Source organism: Ictalurus furcatus, chromosome 21, assembly GCF_023375685.1.
Source record: "Ictalurus furcatus strain D&B chromosome 21, Billie_1.0, whole genome shotgun sequence".
NCBI lineage: Eukaryota > Metazoa > Chordata > Actinopteri > Siluriformes > Ictaluridae > Ictalurus > Ictalurus furcatus.
The window spans coordinates 6,411,406-6,426,472 of record NC_071275.1 but is presented as its reverse complement, the minus strand read 5'-3'; the positions used below and the strand labels follow the sequence as shown (position 1 = coordinate 6,426,472).

At 39.1% G+C, this 15,067-nt stretch overlaps 1 protein-coding gene across 3 annotated transcripts in view; it reads right to left on the bottom strand.

Moving 5' to 3' along the window:
• Positions 1 to 2,601: 2,601 nt before the first annotated feature.
• The window catches only part of dag1 (dystroglycan 1), a 32,555-nt gene continuing 20,089 nt past the window's right edge, over positions 2,602 to 15,067 (bottom strand). For all 3 annotated transcript variants that reach the window (XM_053652835.1, XM_053652834.1, XM_053652836.1), the window contains 2 exons: positions 14,480 to 15,043; positions 2,602 to 8,015 (listed from right to left, as the gene is read on the bottom strand). In XM_053652835.1, the coding sequence (XP_053508810.1) occupies positions 5,742 to 8,015; positions 14,480 to 14,809 (2,604 nt within the window). In that variant the 5' untranslated portion in view covers positions 14,810 to 15,043 and the 3' untranslated portion in view covers positions 2,602 to 5,741. The remainder of the gene's footprint in view (positions 8,016 to 14,479; positions 15,044 to 15,067) is intronic.

Below are 15,067 nucleotides of genomic sequence, written 5' to 3'. Positions count from 1 at the left end.
GCTATGTGGAACCAAAGACGCTCTGATGCTGACAGCTGGGTGCTCACATGCACAGTACAGCTACATGCAGCACACATTCAAAGCTGATGTTTATTTCACCTTGATCTTCAGAGGAACAGAAAGTGTGGAGGAAAAAAAAGTTTGATGACACAGTATAGGGCTGTACATGAATACGAATACATTATTCAGATCATGTGATCTATACATATACAAATATAGACATGAATAGGAGGCATATTTAAAAACAAAACAAAAACAAAGCTTGCTGGAAAGGTTCAGATGGTTAAGACTAAAGGTGCCCACTGGGATTGGAATCTGGTGGGACACAAAACAAAGGTTTTTACTTTTATGTGTACGCAAGCAGTTGGTCAGATATGAAGCTCATGGAACAAAGAAAGTGAACATAAATGTGACTATGCACATTGCAGGATGCATTTAGAGCAGTGGTCACCAACCGTCTTCCTTGAGATCTACCTTCCTGCAGGTTTCATCTCTAACCAAAATCTAACAAACCTGTTTTATAAGAAGAAAAAACTCTTATGTCAATGATTAGATGGTCAAGTGGGCACGATCATGGTTGGAGCTAAAGTCTTCAAGAAGGTATATCTCCAGGAACAGGGTTGGTGACTTCTGCTTTATTGGTGAATTGCTTTATTGGTGAATACCGCATTCTTTCATTATTAGTAACTACCTGCTCAGGGGCTTTAAATTAGGCTATTAGTTTTACTAGTAACTTAGAAAATTTCACATGGTAGTACAAAACAAAAATAATCATGCTGGAGGGATTAAAAACAGTCCATCTCTAGTTGAGACAAATTATAAATGTGAATGATGTAGCTGAGTTGAGGAACTGTCTTAATTCACACACCATGCTGACATTTCTACCATATTTACCTTTTTAACTAAAAAAATCAACACAAAAAACAACCCACCTTCCTGGTTTAGGCCACACCCACTTGGGGGTTAAATCCAGATACATATATTTGGAACACTAAACACAGACAGATACAGGTGAATTAGAGTGGCATTACATTACACCACCAATGCAATAATATTACAAGGAATCTTTTAACATACATAATGGAGACTATAAACAAATTTTACATGAAACTGAGGTTAAAAAGTTCTGATCATCAAATAACTTCTATTCACCAAGAATTCCTAATGAGGGAAGAAATTTTTTCTATTTACTGTTGATCCATCCATCCTTTTCCAACTCCTATACAATCCAAATCAGCAAAATTGGCTCAAAATAGATTGTTACTATTACAGGTGTATTTGTGATGTACAGAATTAAATGAAACCAAAAATGGATCTGGTACCAAATATTTAAAATAACTATAGATATTTGCGTTTATTCACACACACACACAAAATGATTTTACTGAACAATAAACAATCATTCATTCATCTTGAGTAAGCACTTTATCTTGATCATGGTTACATTGGATCCAGAGTCTATCGTTGGGAAAAGTGGGCGAGAGTATGGAATACAACCTGGACTGGACACCAGTCCATCTCAGGGCACCACCCACACACACACACCCCTATAGACAATTTAGGACAGCCCATCCACCTACACTATATAGTCAAACGTTTGTAGACACCTGACCATCACACCCATATGTAGTTCTACCCCAAACTGTTGCCAAAAAGGTGGAAGCATACAATTGTATAGAATATATTTGTATGCTTTAACATTAAAATTTCCCTTCACTGGGGGAAACAACCTATACAAACCTGTTCTAGAATAGCAAGCAAGGACCCTGTGTACAAAGTGAGCTCAATGAAGACATGGTTTACCAAGGTTGGAGTGGAAGAACTTGAGTGTCCTTGAGTTCTTACCTCAACCCCCACTGAACACCTTTAGGATTAACTGGAACACCAACTTCACCCCAGGCCTCCTCACTCAACATCAGTGCCTGAGCTCACTAACGCTCATGTGGGTGAATGAACACAAATCCCCACAACCACACTCCAAAATCTAGTGGAAAGACTTCCCAGAAAAGTGGAGGGTATTATAAAAGTAAAAGTAGGGACTAAATCTAGAATGGGATGTTCAAACAGCACATATAGGTGTGATTGTCAGGTGTCCACATACTTTCAGCCATATGTTTTTGTGAGGTGGAAAGAAACCACACAAACACTGGGAGAACATGGGAAACTCTATACAGACAGTAACCTGTACTAGAAATCGAACCAGGGATGCTGGAGCTACCCACATTATTGTGTAGAAGTATGTAATAATACCAATATGGGTATCCAGTGGTTAAGATTCTGTGCTAGTGACCAGAAGTCTCGACACCAACAAAGAAACACTGTAGGGCCCTCATGTCCACACTTGGATTAAATTGACTTGTGTCTTGCCGAAGAGTAAATACTGTAAGCAGCAACGAGGACACAATTTTTGGTGAGAACAATTTTTAATACAAGAGTCCAACATACAGTGTCCAATGACAAATTAAAATCAATGCTATTAAACACAGAAAGAAAACAATCATCTCTGCACTCAGGCAAATATTACACCCCCTTGTCTTGATTAGAAGATGTGGTCATTAACCAGAAGGCTTCACAAAGTGTGAGCGGTCTCCCTGATTCTGCTTTTAACTTCATCAATTATTGTTGGCTATCCGTGCCTTGATTCAAGTCTTAGTCTCTCTCTCTCTCTCTCTCTCTCACTCTCTCTCTCACACACACACACACACACACACATCATCTCTCAGGTGTTCCAATTAAATGTAGAGTAGAAATGGAGCAAAATTAAATCACACTCAGGGCAGGCTAAAAATGAGTATTACAGCAGAGAACTCTGGCTTATGCAACACACCTGGGGCAGAGGAAAAGTATAAAAAGCAGCAGGGAAAAATAAATATACAGCTAGAATTTTCCCCTGGATACACTACTATGCATACAGATTAAAAGTTGGTGTTGTTTTAGAAGGCAAATCAGCAACCGCACTGTAATCTCATCTGATGTAGGCTAAAAATTTTTCCTTTCCCCCCTCCATGTTAAGCTAAAAACAAACAAACAAACAACAACAAAAAAAAAAGATGAACAAGACCATTTCATATACATTCAGGAGCTTTGAAGTATACAGAAAAACAAATAAAATTATGAGGACAAAATGAATGTCAGGGCATACCGACAATATGCTTATAACACTGTTTAAAACAAAACAGACTGTTAGCTTTATACTGTTTGTGCCATCCTTTAAATGATGCATAAAACATAGCAGAGAATTAGTATCGTGTAAAAAAAAAAAAAAAAAAAAAAAGGAACAAAACTAAATAAACAAACAAACAATACCTAGTGATAGTCATTTCACATTTGCATCTTTGGTTTTTCATCTATCATCTAAAAGCCTTAAACCAGTGAGGTTACATTTACATGGATGGAAAGACAGAAAACCTACACAAGACTAATCAATACATTGTAATGTTAATAATTAAATTAAACCACCCCCCACCCAAAAAAAAAATAAATAAATCCCACTACATTACTTTGTTGTTTGCTGATTAAATGTTTAAAAGTTACTGGGTTAATTAGCATCTTCCCACTGCTGCCCAAAGAGTGTGTACTAAATCATAAATACATGTTAAAATGTCTTAAAATGTGCTAAATCTGAATATGAATTGCGGCCAGTGTTATGGTCAAAGCAAACGTGCAATTGATGAGAAATCCCATAGTTCAGTATTCCCATGCTGGTAAATCTTAGCCTAAAGAAAGAACACTAACTAGCTAACATGATCGAGTTAAAGTCGCAAAATGCAGACACAAATCAAAAGCATACGGAAGCATATGATAACTGGATTATAATAAACACACAGCAAGGAGGAAGAAAAAAAAAAAAAAAAAAAAAAAAAAAAAAAAAAAAAAACACCAGGCTACATATTTATGTTTAAGGGTTTTTTTTTTTTTTTTTTTTTTTTTACATGCAAATCTACACTGTGGTACCTGGTCCTGCAATCTCGAAACATTTGAACAGATTAGCAATCACTGCACTGCACCTCAGACCCCAAAATTACAGGAGTTATGAAAAGCATGAGATTGCATTTCTACAGAGATGCAGAGAATGCTATAACAAATAAACTGCCCAAGCTAAACCTTTACAAAATTCAATATTTATTGTTCTTAATAAAACTGTGATTGTATCAAAAACTTTATAAAATTAGACAAATATATTCTGATGATGTTAATAAAGCAAAAGTACTTTCCCTGGGTTATGAATATCATACAGGTTCTTTAGATTTGATGATATACTTACCTCTTGTCTAGAACAAACTGCAGAAACATTTTTTTCCCTGCCTTATCTGATGTACACACTTGTGGACTATAAATACAGTTATATCTATAGGCAGAGATTTATTTACAGAAGACACTTGCTGCATTACTGCCAAGGCAAAAAACTGACATTCAACTGCAAAATAAAGTATCATTGTTACATTTAATAAATGATGCCATTGTTTAGAGAATGATTCTTTATTAAAATATTCATTCTTTATTTTCAGTTATTTTGAGTCAAGGCATACACTCGATAATCATTATTGAAAAGTAAAAAAAAAAAAAGAAAAAAAAAAAGAAAAAGAACAAACCAGAAAACTGGATCAAATCATTTGAAAAATTTAAGCTAGACTGCGAGTCTTTCAAATCATTTAATCAAAACCATGTCAATGAGTACTAAAAGGGAAAAGGAGTAGCAAATGCCTGCAGCCAGATGTAGGTATTCAGACTTTGCCCATCTGTGTTTCCTTGAAAGGACAGCAGCTACATCATGCCATATATCCTTACTATAAACCGAGGCGGACGTAAAACGCCAGAGTTTCGAGCACTTAAAAATAAAAATAAAAAATCAATCAACATCAGAATGGCACAATAATATCTCCATGTCTAAGTCTGGCATGAATCTCTATAAGGACAAAAACACACATCCTCAAACATTTATCCAGAACATATCCATAGCATATCTCATTTCCATTAGGTAGGGATACGAAAAGGTTTTAATTTTTTTCAGTGTTACTTTGACGCCCAAAAAAAAAGAAAGAAAAAAAAATGAAAACAAACAATCAAAAAGAAATCTAGCAACCCTCAAGTTTACAGTGGATTAAACAAACAAACCAAAAAAAAAAAGATTCTATCCCTCTCAAGGTTTTTGGCTACCTCTTATGATGATCATCTTTACTAGACATGTGAATAAGGGTAAAAACAGTACAATTAATGTTAAAAGGCAAACCTTATTGAATCAAACAAGCCCATAATTGTCTGCACAACTGTACCTCTAGATCAGTTTTTTTTTTCTTCTTATTTGTAGAATGTCACTATGAAACACTTGCACCTGCAGTCACTTTACTTATTGTCTTTATGTATTATTCAAAGAGTTCAGAAGATAAAAAGAGTGCTGTTAGGCAAGTAGTTTGATTTTGAAATAAGTCGAAAAGAAATACAAATGAGAAAACAAACAAAAAAGCCCATCTAGACACAAAAGCGCTAGGATCGGAGGGAGCACCTTCCAACTGATCAGCAGTAGCCAGAGGCTGAGGTTGGTGTTGCTGTCTTTGAGGATTATATAATTACACCCCCACCATCACCACTCCAAAAGAGTCCAGTTTTACCAAAATCATCCCAACCCTCCCAACCCAATGTCTCAAATTGTAATGCCCCTCCGATTTCCAAAAAATGCAGACAACACTGGTTTTGGAACTGGACAAGTTCCCTGTCCTCCACACTGGAGGGATCTATAAACATTAGGGTGGCACATAGGGGGGTGGTGATCTGTAGGGGGTCATGTTCTTAGGGCGGGACCCTTTACCTTCCATGGGAGCAGAGAAGGGGGGTGGAGGCTGGTAGGGAGGGGCATTGGGGTCCTCATCCTGTAGGCCTGAATACTCTCCCAAAATGTCTTGGTTCAGAGGTGTGGTCTCTGGACTGGCCATATTGGGATACTCGGGTGGTGGGAGAGGAGGTTTTTCCTCTTGGAGGATAAGAGGCATGCTAGATGATGGAGGTGGCTTAGAGTCATCGAGTTCATCAGCAAAAATGATGGGAACTCCTTTTTTAATGAAGGTTGCTTGGTCTTCAATAGTAAGCTTCCCCTTACGCTTCTTGCGATAGCAAATCATAGCAATGATGCCTGCAATCAACAGGATTGCTGCAACCACCACAGCTGGTATGACAGTGTGAAGATATACATCATCGTTGCTCTGTCGTCCTGCTCCTACAGCTGGTGTAACAGCAGGCGGAATGGGGTCTGGGATCTCAGCTGGTGGAACAAACATGTAGTTGCGACAGCTACCCGTTCCTTTGATAGTGATATTTATGGGTCTGAAGTCTGGTTCCATGGCATTGTTGAATACTGGCGAAGGTTTGCCTTCAGCATCAGAGATCCTTCGACTCATGGCCTGAATTTGCTCCTTGGGACACGGGTGTTGCTGGAGGCTGCTGTTGGTCCACTCGATTACAATGGATCCCTTAGTAATATTCTTCAGTGTAATTGAACTGGAATTGCGATCACCAAATGAATAGGCCAATTTCTTGACAAGAAGGATCTTCTTATGGATATCATTGGTAACCGAACGAGGATCCCCCTCAAATCGAGCAGCAAACAGGACTGGGGACTTAACATTGTTTCCAAAGCGATTAACACGGACCTCAAAGGCATCTGTTGTGTAGAGACCACCTTTGTCAGTTGCCTGCATAAAGTATTCATGTTTGCCCTCATGCTGCCAGTCTGGTAATCCATAAAGCAACTGGCTAGTGCTATTGAACTGAATCCAGGAGTCTTCTCCAACAATATCACTGTTTTTCCTCAACGTTAATCTTAACTTGTCTGTTGTACCATCTTCTCGATCAAAGAATGTGTCAGATGGGATTTTCACCTCAAAGTACGTGCCAATGAATGACTTAACTTGATCAATTGGGTTGCGCAGCTCTGGTCTTGTATTGCCATCATGTAAAACAACTGAGGGGGTGGTACGTCGGGGTGGCTTGGCTGTGGTTGTCTTAGGTTCCTTTGGTATTGGGGTGGTCTTGGGTTTCTTGGGCCTTTTTGTTGGTTTCTTGGTGGTTGGTGTTGGTGGTGTTACAGAAGGCCCAACATACAGTGGCCTGGTTATGGTGGGCTGTATTGCAATACTGCTGGTAGTGTCCATAATTTTTGTGGGTTGAGGGGGTCCTAATGTGGGAGTATGAGCAATTGAATCTTTGGGGCGAATAGTGGGTTTCACAGGCAGTGGTACAGGGCCCCGCACAGGTTGTGAGGAACTGTCTGAAGTTGGTCCAATTGATCGGGATGTTGGTGTGGGCACAATTCGGCTCGATGGCTCAGGGTATGTTGATGGAGGAAGCAAGGAGGGCACAGGGGTAGGGGTATTAAGCTGCCGCCGTACTCGTTTAGGTATATGTGGCTTTTTGTTAGCAATGTACCATCCCACCACTGGATATCCCAAATGTGCTGACATTGTCCCTTCCTTTGCTGGAACTTGAACACTACTGATGTTGGGAATGTTGCTTTGATCCAGGGCACAACCAAGTTTCCAAGACAATAAAGCACCATTTTCTACAACCTTTTTGGCATTTCCTGGCCCAGCCATAAAAGCAGACATATCAAACAAGCGATTGTTGACAACGGGCAAGACCTTCATATGCTGGAGCCCTACGCCCGAGAATTTTTTCATGCTGGCCAAAAGCTCCACTCTCTGTTTGGAGCTCATCTTAGTAAGGTCTGCATCCAAAATTACTGTAAGCACAGTAACAGGCTCTTCGTTGCCACAGACGAAATGCTGAGAATCATTGTCAGTTAACTGGATTGCTAACTGAATAGGGTCTGTGTCAGCATGTTCCTCTGGATGAACCTCAATGGAAAATACATCAGGACTCTGGGACGCATGGCTTGCATTAGCAATAGAGACAGATATGTAGTGGACACCCTTGTCAACCTCCAAAGGAAGTCCTTGAAGGGTGCTACTCATTGGTTCCCAGTGCAACCATGATGGTAGTGTATCTTTGCCTGCCTCTGTAATCTGTAAGGGGGAAGAAAAAAAAAAGATTACAAAACCCAGTCATTATTTACTGTGGTTCACTGAAATTGCTACTGCCATCATACTTAAATACCTAAACAACTGAAATAGCTAGAGGACACAGATATTGGAAGTGTGATTGTGGTGTATGAAATTAGCATATTAAATGTGGAACAAAACTTTCTTTTCCACGTTTCTATTTCATCTGAAATATGAAAAAACAACAGTTAAAGTCAATTAAATAAACAAAGCATACGGCTTGAAAACCTAAAATTATGATCAAGCGGATATAAAACCACTGACTATGTAACGTAGACTGCGGAAATGCAATGATTAGGCTGTTGTAAGGGATAAGCAATGCACTGGTTATTTTTAACATCTGTAATGAGGTATTGTTCAAATCATAGACTAGTGGACTAAACTTTACCCAACTAGAGTTGTTTGAGGAGTCAGAAATGTATGATACTTAAATACAAAGTGGTGCATTTAAACAAACAGCAAAAAAAAAATTAATCTGCCTCCAAACCCTTAAAGTGATCATTAGTGCTCTAACCAGTAGATCGTGGTTACTGGGGGAGCTATGGCTGTAACAGCTGGGCTTTTTTATTTCTTTCCTCAAGCTTTTATAGCTGCAAATTGTCCTCTGCCACGCCTTTTTATATTGCAAGTTTTGTTGCACTTCTGAACGTCGCTGTCACATTGATGCAGACTAGTGACCACCTATTTGTTTTAGGTGAAAGACGTCAATAATTCAGGAGGAAGTCTAATTAAACTAATCCATAATGCGGTTGATTAATTGTGGGCTTTAAACGTCAACACTGCAGCACTCAATAAGGTCAATGTCCTGTACAGAACTGTGCCATTCTTAATATTCATAGAAGAGAACACACACACACACGGGTATTAATTATTATATTTTATGCCACTGTGCTGTTGAATTCTTGAATGTGAAGTCAGAATAACAGTAATTTAGTCATAATTTTCCTATAATAAACATTTTACCAATTGCAAATCAAAGGTTAATATTGGAGGGACTTGTATAGCTGAAGATATATTTTATGCTAACAATAAACAATTAAACTAATTTGTTGTTATATAATCATTTGAAAGATGACTTGGCGATGGTTATTGAACATTTTTTGAAGTCTCCAGTGTCCGAGCTCTCCCAGAGGAGAGTTTTCGGGATGGATAGCTGTAAACATTCATCCACTCACCAGCCTTACTCTTTTTTTTTCTCTCTCAAAAAAGCACTGATGGCAAATTGCTGTGGTGTAAGAGGAATAAATTACTTCAGGGTATGTGGTTACTGGAAAATAATGTCAGGGTGGTAACAGTAACTGTGTTGTGCACTGGGCCACATCCGACCACCTCATCGTTGGTTATTTTCCTACAACAGCATGCCCTGTCATGTTCTAGTCCTTACATATTCAATTCTGAACATAAAAAAACAACAAACAAACCAAAAAAAAACCACAACCTGTTATTACTTATGGTCTATTACAAAGTAGACAGATTCTGACAATTACTATATTAATAGGTTAGTGATCTTAGGTTTGGACAAGATTCATGTCATTAACATGTTTCAATAGTATGAAACATTATAAACTGCATATGTTCTCAGGTTGAAAAGTTTAGGAATTGCCATTACTGTATCTCTTAAATCCAAAATATCAGCAACAAAACCACTGCCAAAACCACAAACTCACTAACATTTAGGCTACCACAGTTTCCAAACTGATGATTCATGCAAGCCGATCTAAAGAGAGAGAAAGAGAGCGAGAGAGAAGTCCCTGCCAAAGGCAAGTACTTCTTGAATTAAAAGTAATATAAGGGGGGAAAGAAGAAATGAGAGGCTAGAATAGCAACATGGCATAAGCATGTAACATCTGGGTTCCCTTATAGGTTCTCATTTTCGGATTTTAGCAGCAGGGATTTTAAGGTGCGATGTTTGAGAAGGAGTTAAGGCACATTCGAGAGGACACTTTAACTTTAACACACCAAACCAGAAGACAAGTATGTGGTCTCCTGAGACACTTCCATATCTTAAATCAAGTGAAGACTGAGGAAGTGAATACTCCTGTTGCCCTGACATGAGGGAATGAAAGGGAAAAAATGAAAACTCGGCCGTCAAAGATGAAGAAAGGGGTCTATTGTTAGAAGCACGTGTGGGGGGAGCCCACAGGAAAAAAAAAAAAAAAAAAGAAGAAAAATACAGGGTTTCATTGTTATGGTGTGAAGACAGCTGAAAAGATAAGATTCATAGTTTTGAAGGAGTAGGCTATGGCATGTCTTTGAGATATGAGGTTGAAATGGAGACTGCAAAGACACAGGGGGAATTGGCAGAGCGAAGGCTTTTCACTGGAAAATTTCAGGAGGCGGAGCCCTTTAGTTTGGACGAATGGATGTTTTAAAGGAACTGGATCTCCAGTCTATATTTTATTGTTCAAAATTTACTCACTGTGAAGCAAAACTTTATCTAGAGTTGTGCTCATAAATTTACATACCCCTTGCACAAACTGCAAAATGTTAATTATTAATATATGATGGATCATTAAAATCGCATTTTGTTGTTTTGTTTTTAGTCCTGCCCTGAATGAGCTAGTTCACATAACAGATGTTTACATCATCATTGCTCTGTTGTGCAGGACCTGGAGGATTCTTCTGAAGAACAGTGGGCAGTTTAACCGCTCAGGATAAACAAGGGACTCACGAACAACTATCACAAAACAAACACAGTCGTTCATCCTCCAGGTAACGACACACAGGATTAAGAATCAAGCGTATTTGTGTCTGTTATTATTGTGTCTAGTGCACTATATGTAAACATCTGTTATGTGAAATAGCTCATTCAGGGCAAGATTAAATAAAAAATGAAATGCAATTTTAATGATCCGTCTTTTGTTTTTAAATTATTAACATTTAGCAGATTCTGCAAGGGGTATGTAACTTTATGAACACAACTGTATATATAAAAATCACATTTTCATGTTCTCAGAGTGAAAACTACACATTGTTCTGAGTAGGTGGCCTTTTCGGTAACAAATAAAACAAATAATTAATAATGAAAAGGTAAATAAAACGTCCTCAAATTCCATTTCACAACATTCATCAAGAAGGCTATACAGCACGAAGAGAAATGACATTTATATTCAGTTCAAATATTAAATTAGTAATACTCTCGCTGCTAAATTTAGGAGTCGAATATGATATTAAAATATTAAATTTGATAATTATACATTAAATTATTCAATTCCACAGGGAACGAATGTCAGCCTTTCTTCAGAGTTGAGAAACAGCCAGTTTAAAAGGAAGCAAGCTTAAAAGTAGTGTAAAAGAAAAGAAAAGAATGCATGGGCAAAAAGTCACGTAAAACACATTCCCTGGTTGCGGTGGAATGGAAAGCTGAACAAAGTGCATCCATCGTATCATCTAGTGCAGAATTAATACACCTTACATACACATGAAAAAGACTAGAAGATAAAATGCCATTAAAGCCTTCTACATCATCTTAAACAGCCCAAACTGGTAAGGGGGTGGGGTGGGGGGGGAGGCAAATGTGGGGATAGGGTTATATCCACAGCACTATTTAAAAGAAAGTGGAGCCGGAGAACGAGATTTTTTAATCTGTAAACTCTCAGCAGTGCACTCTTGTGGACACAAAGAATAATGATCTGGCAGCCTCACGTACAGACTGAGACTTATTTTCCTCTCCTCTTGCCATCTCTGTGCAAGACTAAAAAGGCGGTGTGTGAATTAAATCCGTTCTAAAAATGACTATTCAGGGTTACTGAAATATTCCTCAAAGGCCACTGGTACATTACTGTAATGCTACGCTTTCATACAACACGGCACCACAAAGCTGGTTGCTACGCAAAGGAAATCACAATAAAAACACAAGGCATAACCCCGTAATACAACTGGTCTGACTTGGCATGATTTGTGTTTAAACATAAACATGGAATGAGTCACATTCCCAAGGCTATTTTTTTTTTTTTTTTTTTTTTTTTAATGTGGGCTGCTGGAACACAAAGCTTTCTGCTACTGCACAGCCAAGGCTAATTAGATTTCAGTGCCAGTCTTTGTTTGGAAAAAAGGAGGGGCTGGGGAACGTAGAAGGAAGCTGGTGTCGCAGGCGAATTAGAAAGCGCTGGAGGTGTGGAGTACAGATTGCAGGAAAATGGGGTGGAGAGAGAGGAAGAAAAAAAAGAAAAGAAAAAAAAAAACAGAAGAGCACAGGAGATTCACAGAGAGTTTCAAACCATGTTGAAGGGGCCAACAATGAGAACAAAAGTCACAGTTTATCATAACCCATGAGACTGAGGCTCTTGTCAGTTGGGTTTGGCATACGGTTGCTTTTTATTCCCAATCAGTACAAAAATACAAATGGGACTTCAGTATTATTTCTAGTGTTTATTGGCGCTGGTCCGCTCACTCAAGGTATTTATTCCAGTCCAGGCCTCTGCAGCTCAACACACTTGAGTCAGGAAATCAATCAGGTGCATTAGAGACTGGAGCAGCTCAGTACTCCATTTGTGCATCATCCAAGTTTTGAACATATTATGCTAGCGAACAAGCTAGTTTTGGCATTAACAGCTGTACACTTGAGACAATAAATATGGTAGAGAGCAGCAGGGGTGGACAAATTAGAAATCCATTAGCTATTACTATTGGGCAAGTAAAAGTAAACTGTGCTGCCCAGTGCCACGTGCTGGTTGTACAGAAATTGACTATGCTTAATACTGGTAGGTAATGTAAAGTAATGATGTATGGCAAGTTAGTTAGCTAGCAGAGTGCGTTAATACAGCTTAAGGGAAACATACATACATACATACATACATATATATATATATATATATATATATATATATATATATATATATATATGTGGTCATGTTAAGCAGTGGTGTTGTGTCCTAACATCGCTCATAAAAAGATATTATTTTGAGCCTGGCTAGTGTCAAATTTCACAGACAAAATCCATTTCTCTTTAAAACTTTCTGCAGTCAGTATGATTGCTGTCATGATTTTGTGTCTCAAATCGAAAACCTGTGTCGTACACTCAAAAATATTTACTAATCTAGAAAATCCAAAAGAGTGGTAGTCAGGACAGACCTGTCAGTACGTTTAAAAAGGTTTTTATACATGAAACACTCACTAGAATAGGAAAAGCGTTAGTGTTAGTAGTCAGAAACGGTCTAGAGTAGATGACGAGTATGCATGTTAGTTTGTTTGCACATTTGGGGACGCAGTACGACATGGTGCTATACTACCTCCACTATTTAAGCTGTATATAAATACAATATTGAAAGAAAAAAAATCCACTTTGCAGAAGTCAATTGGGAGTAGGGTTTTTTTCCCTTACTCTGGCAATTCAAGCTACTTCCCTTCTGGGCAGCTATATAAAATCTTTTTTTTTTTTAAAAAAAACAAGTAGCCCAAACACAAACTCTGCTTGTTCTGGGCATCCAGACTAGTATGTTGTCCAACCCTGGTGAATACCATTAATTGGCCTTTTCTTTGCCAAATATTTTAAAGAATATGGTTATTGAGGAGTTCTGTTTAGCACCAAATTCATTTCAGAGAAGTGAGGATGGAGAGACCATCCGGTTAAGGTGGCATACTGAAAACAGCAGCTGTACCCCACATAAACTTTTGAGTCGTAGCATTCTTCGGCACAGCTGTCAGAGGAGATTTGTTCCAAATGTGCACAAAGGGGCTCGAGGTTTAAAACTTTAAAAATGCTCTTGATGGGCGCAAATTATCCTATGAATATAGGATTACATGGCAGTCATGGGAAATTCTCCAAACATTTACATGGGACAGGGAAAAACAATGACGTTATATGCCGGGGGTCACGATTTTACAGCAATGAACATGGAACCAGAGGGGAAGGGGGGGGGGATTGGACCCAGCCCTCATCACCTGTTGGGTTGCTGCTAAGAAAATAAAATTACTGGAGTATATGTGTAGGATACACATTTAATGTCAGGGTGTAATGACCTCAACTGTTGAGGGCAAAACATTATCTAGCAAGACTGTAGACAAAATACATCTGGCTCTTATTATTCTATTTATTTTAAAGCAAAAAGAACGGCATGTGCTCTCACCAGCCTAAGCAGCATTTGCACATGGTACATGAGCTATATAAAGGAGATGTAGTTGGCATTACCAACACTGATCAGCATGCAGGGTGCGTGCATCCTCTGAATTCTGCGAGAGCACTGAGCCTTAATGTGTGATGCACTCATGGGGTTTATAAGTTGTGTTCTGTTATTAGAGCAACTGCTGCCTTTTATGGGTCGCTACTCAGAAGGGAAGCATGGAATACGTTTCGAGAAGCGATGCTAGAGGCAATGTCACTTCTCCCACTGACTAAGTTTACTGGTTGAACAACGAATACAAATACATCAGAGTTGCAAAATATGGAACTGCCTGATGAAAAGCAGTGGATAAAATCTCTGGCTCACCTTCACTATGCTCCCAGAATCCTTGGCTTTTGTGGGGATCTGCATCTGGAACATCCTTCCTACTACCGCAGAGGAATCTGGGAAGCCGCTTGGTTGCGCCACTGCAGACACCACTGCTTGCGCCTCCTGGAGGTCAGAGAGCACTGCTGAGTGCATGGAGGCCTCCAGCTGTGCCATGTCCCCAAGCACCTCCAAGGTTCCCTGGGGTGATGAAGCCTGAGCTTCTGCCGGCAGCATGACTGTCAGCAGGAGCAGCGCTATAGTCCTGCTCCCCAGCCTCAGCATGCGCCAGCAGCCTGCGTCCCGGAACTTGCTCAGTTTATTGCGCATACTTGCTTTTGTTGTCTCACTCTGGCACAAAGAACAATGTCCAGTTGAGGGGGCAGCATGCACACCCCCTACAGAGCCCCAAAGAACTGATCCTTTTCTTGTTTTATTTTTTTTTTAAGAAGTGCCCCCGGTAAGCCTCTTCTTTTGTTCTCGCTGCTTTCCCTTTTCTCTTTCCTTTTGTCAGAATCTCTTCAGTACGCCTGAAATCCCATTGTTAGAGGTTGCCTCTGAGACCTGTTGAAAGAGAAGAGAATTCAT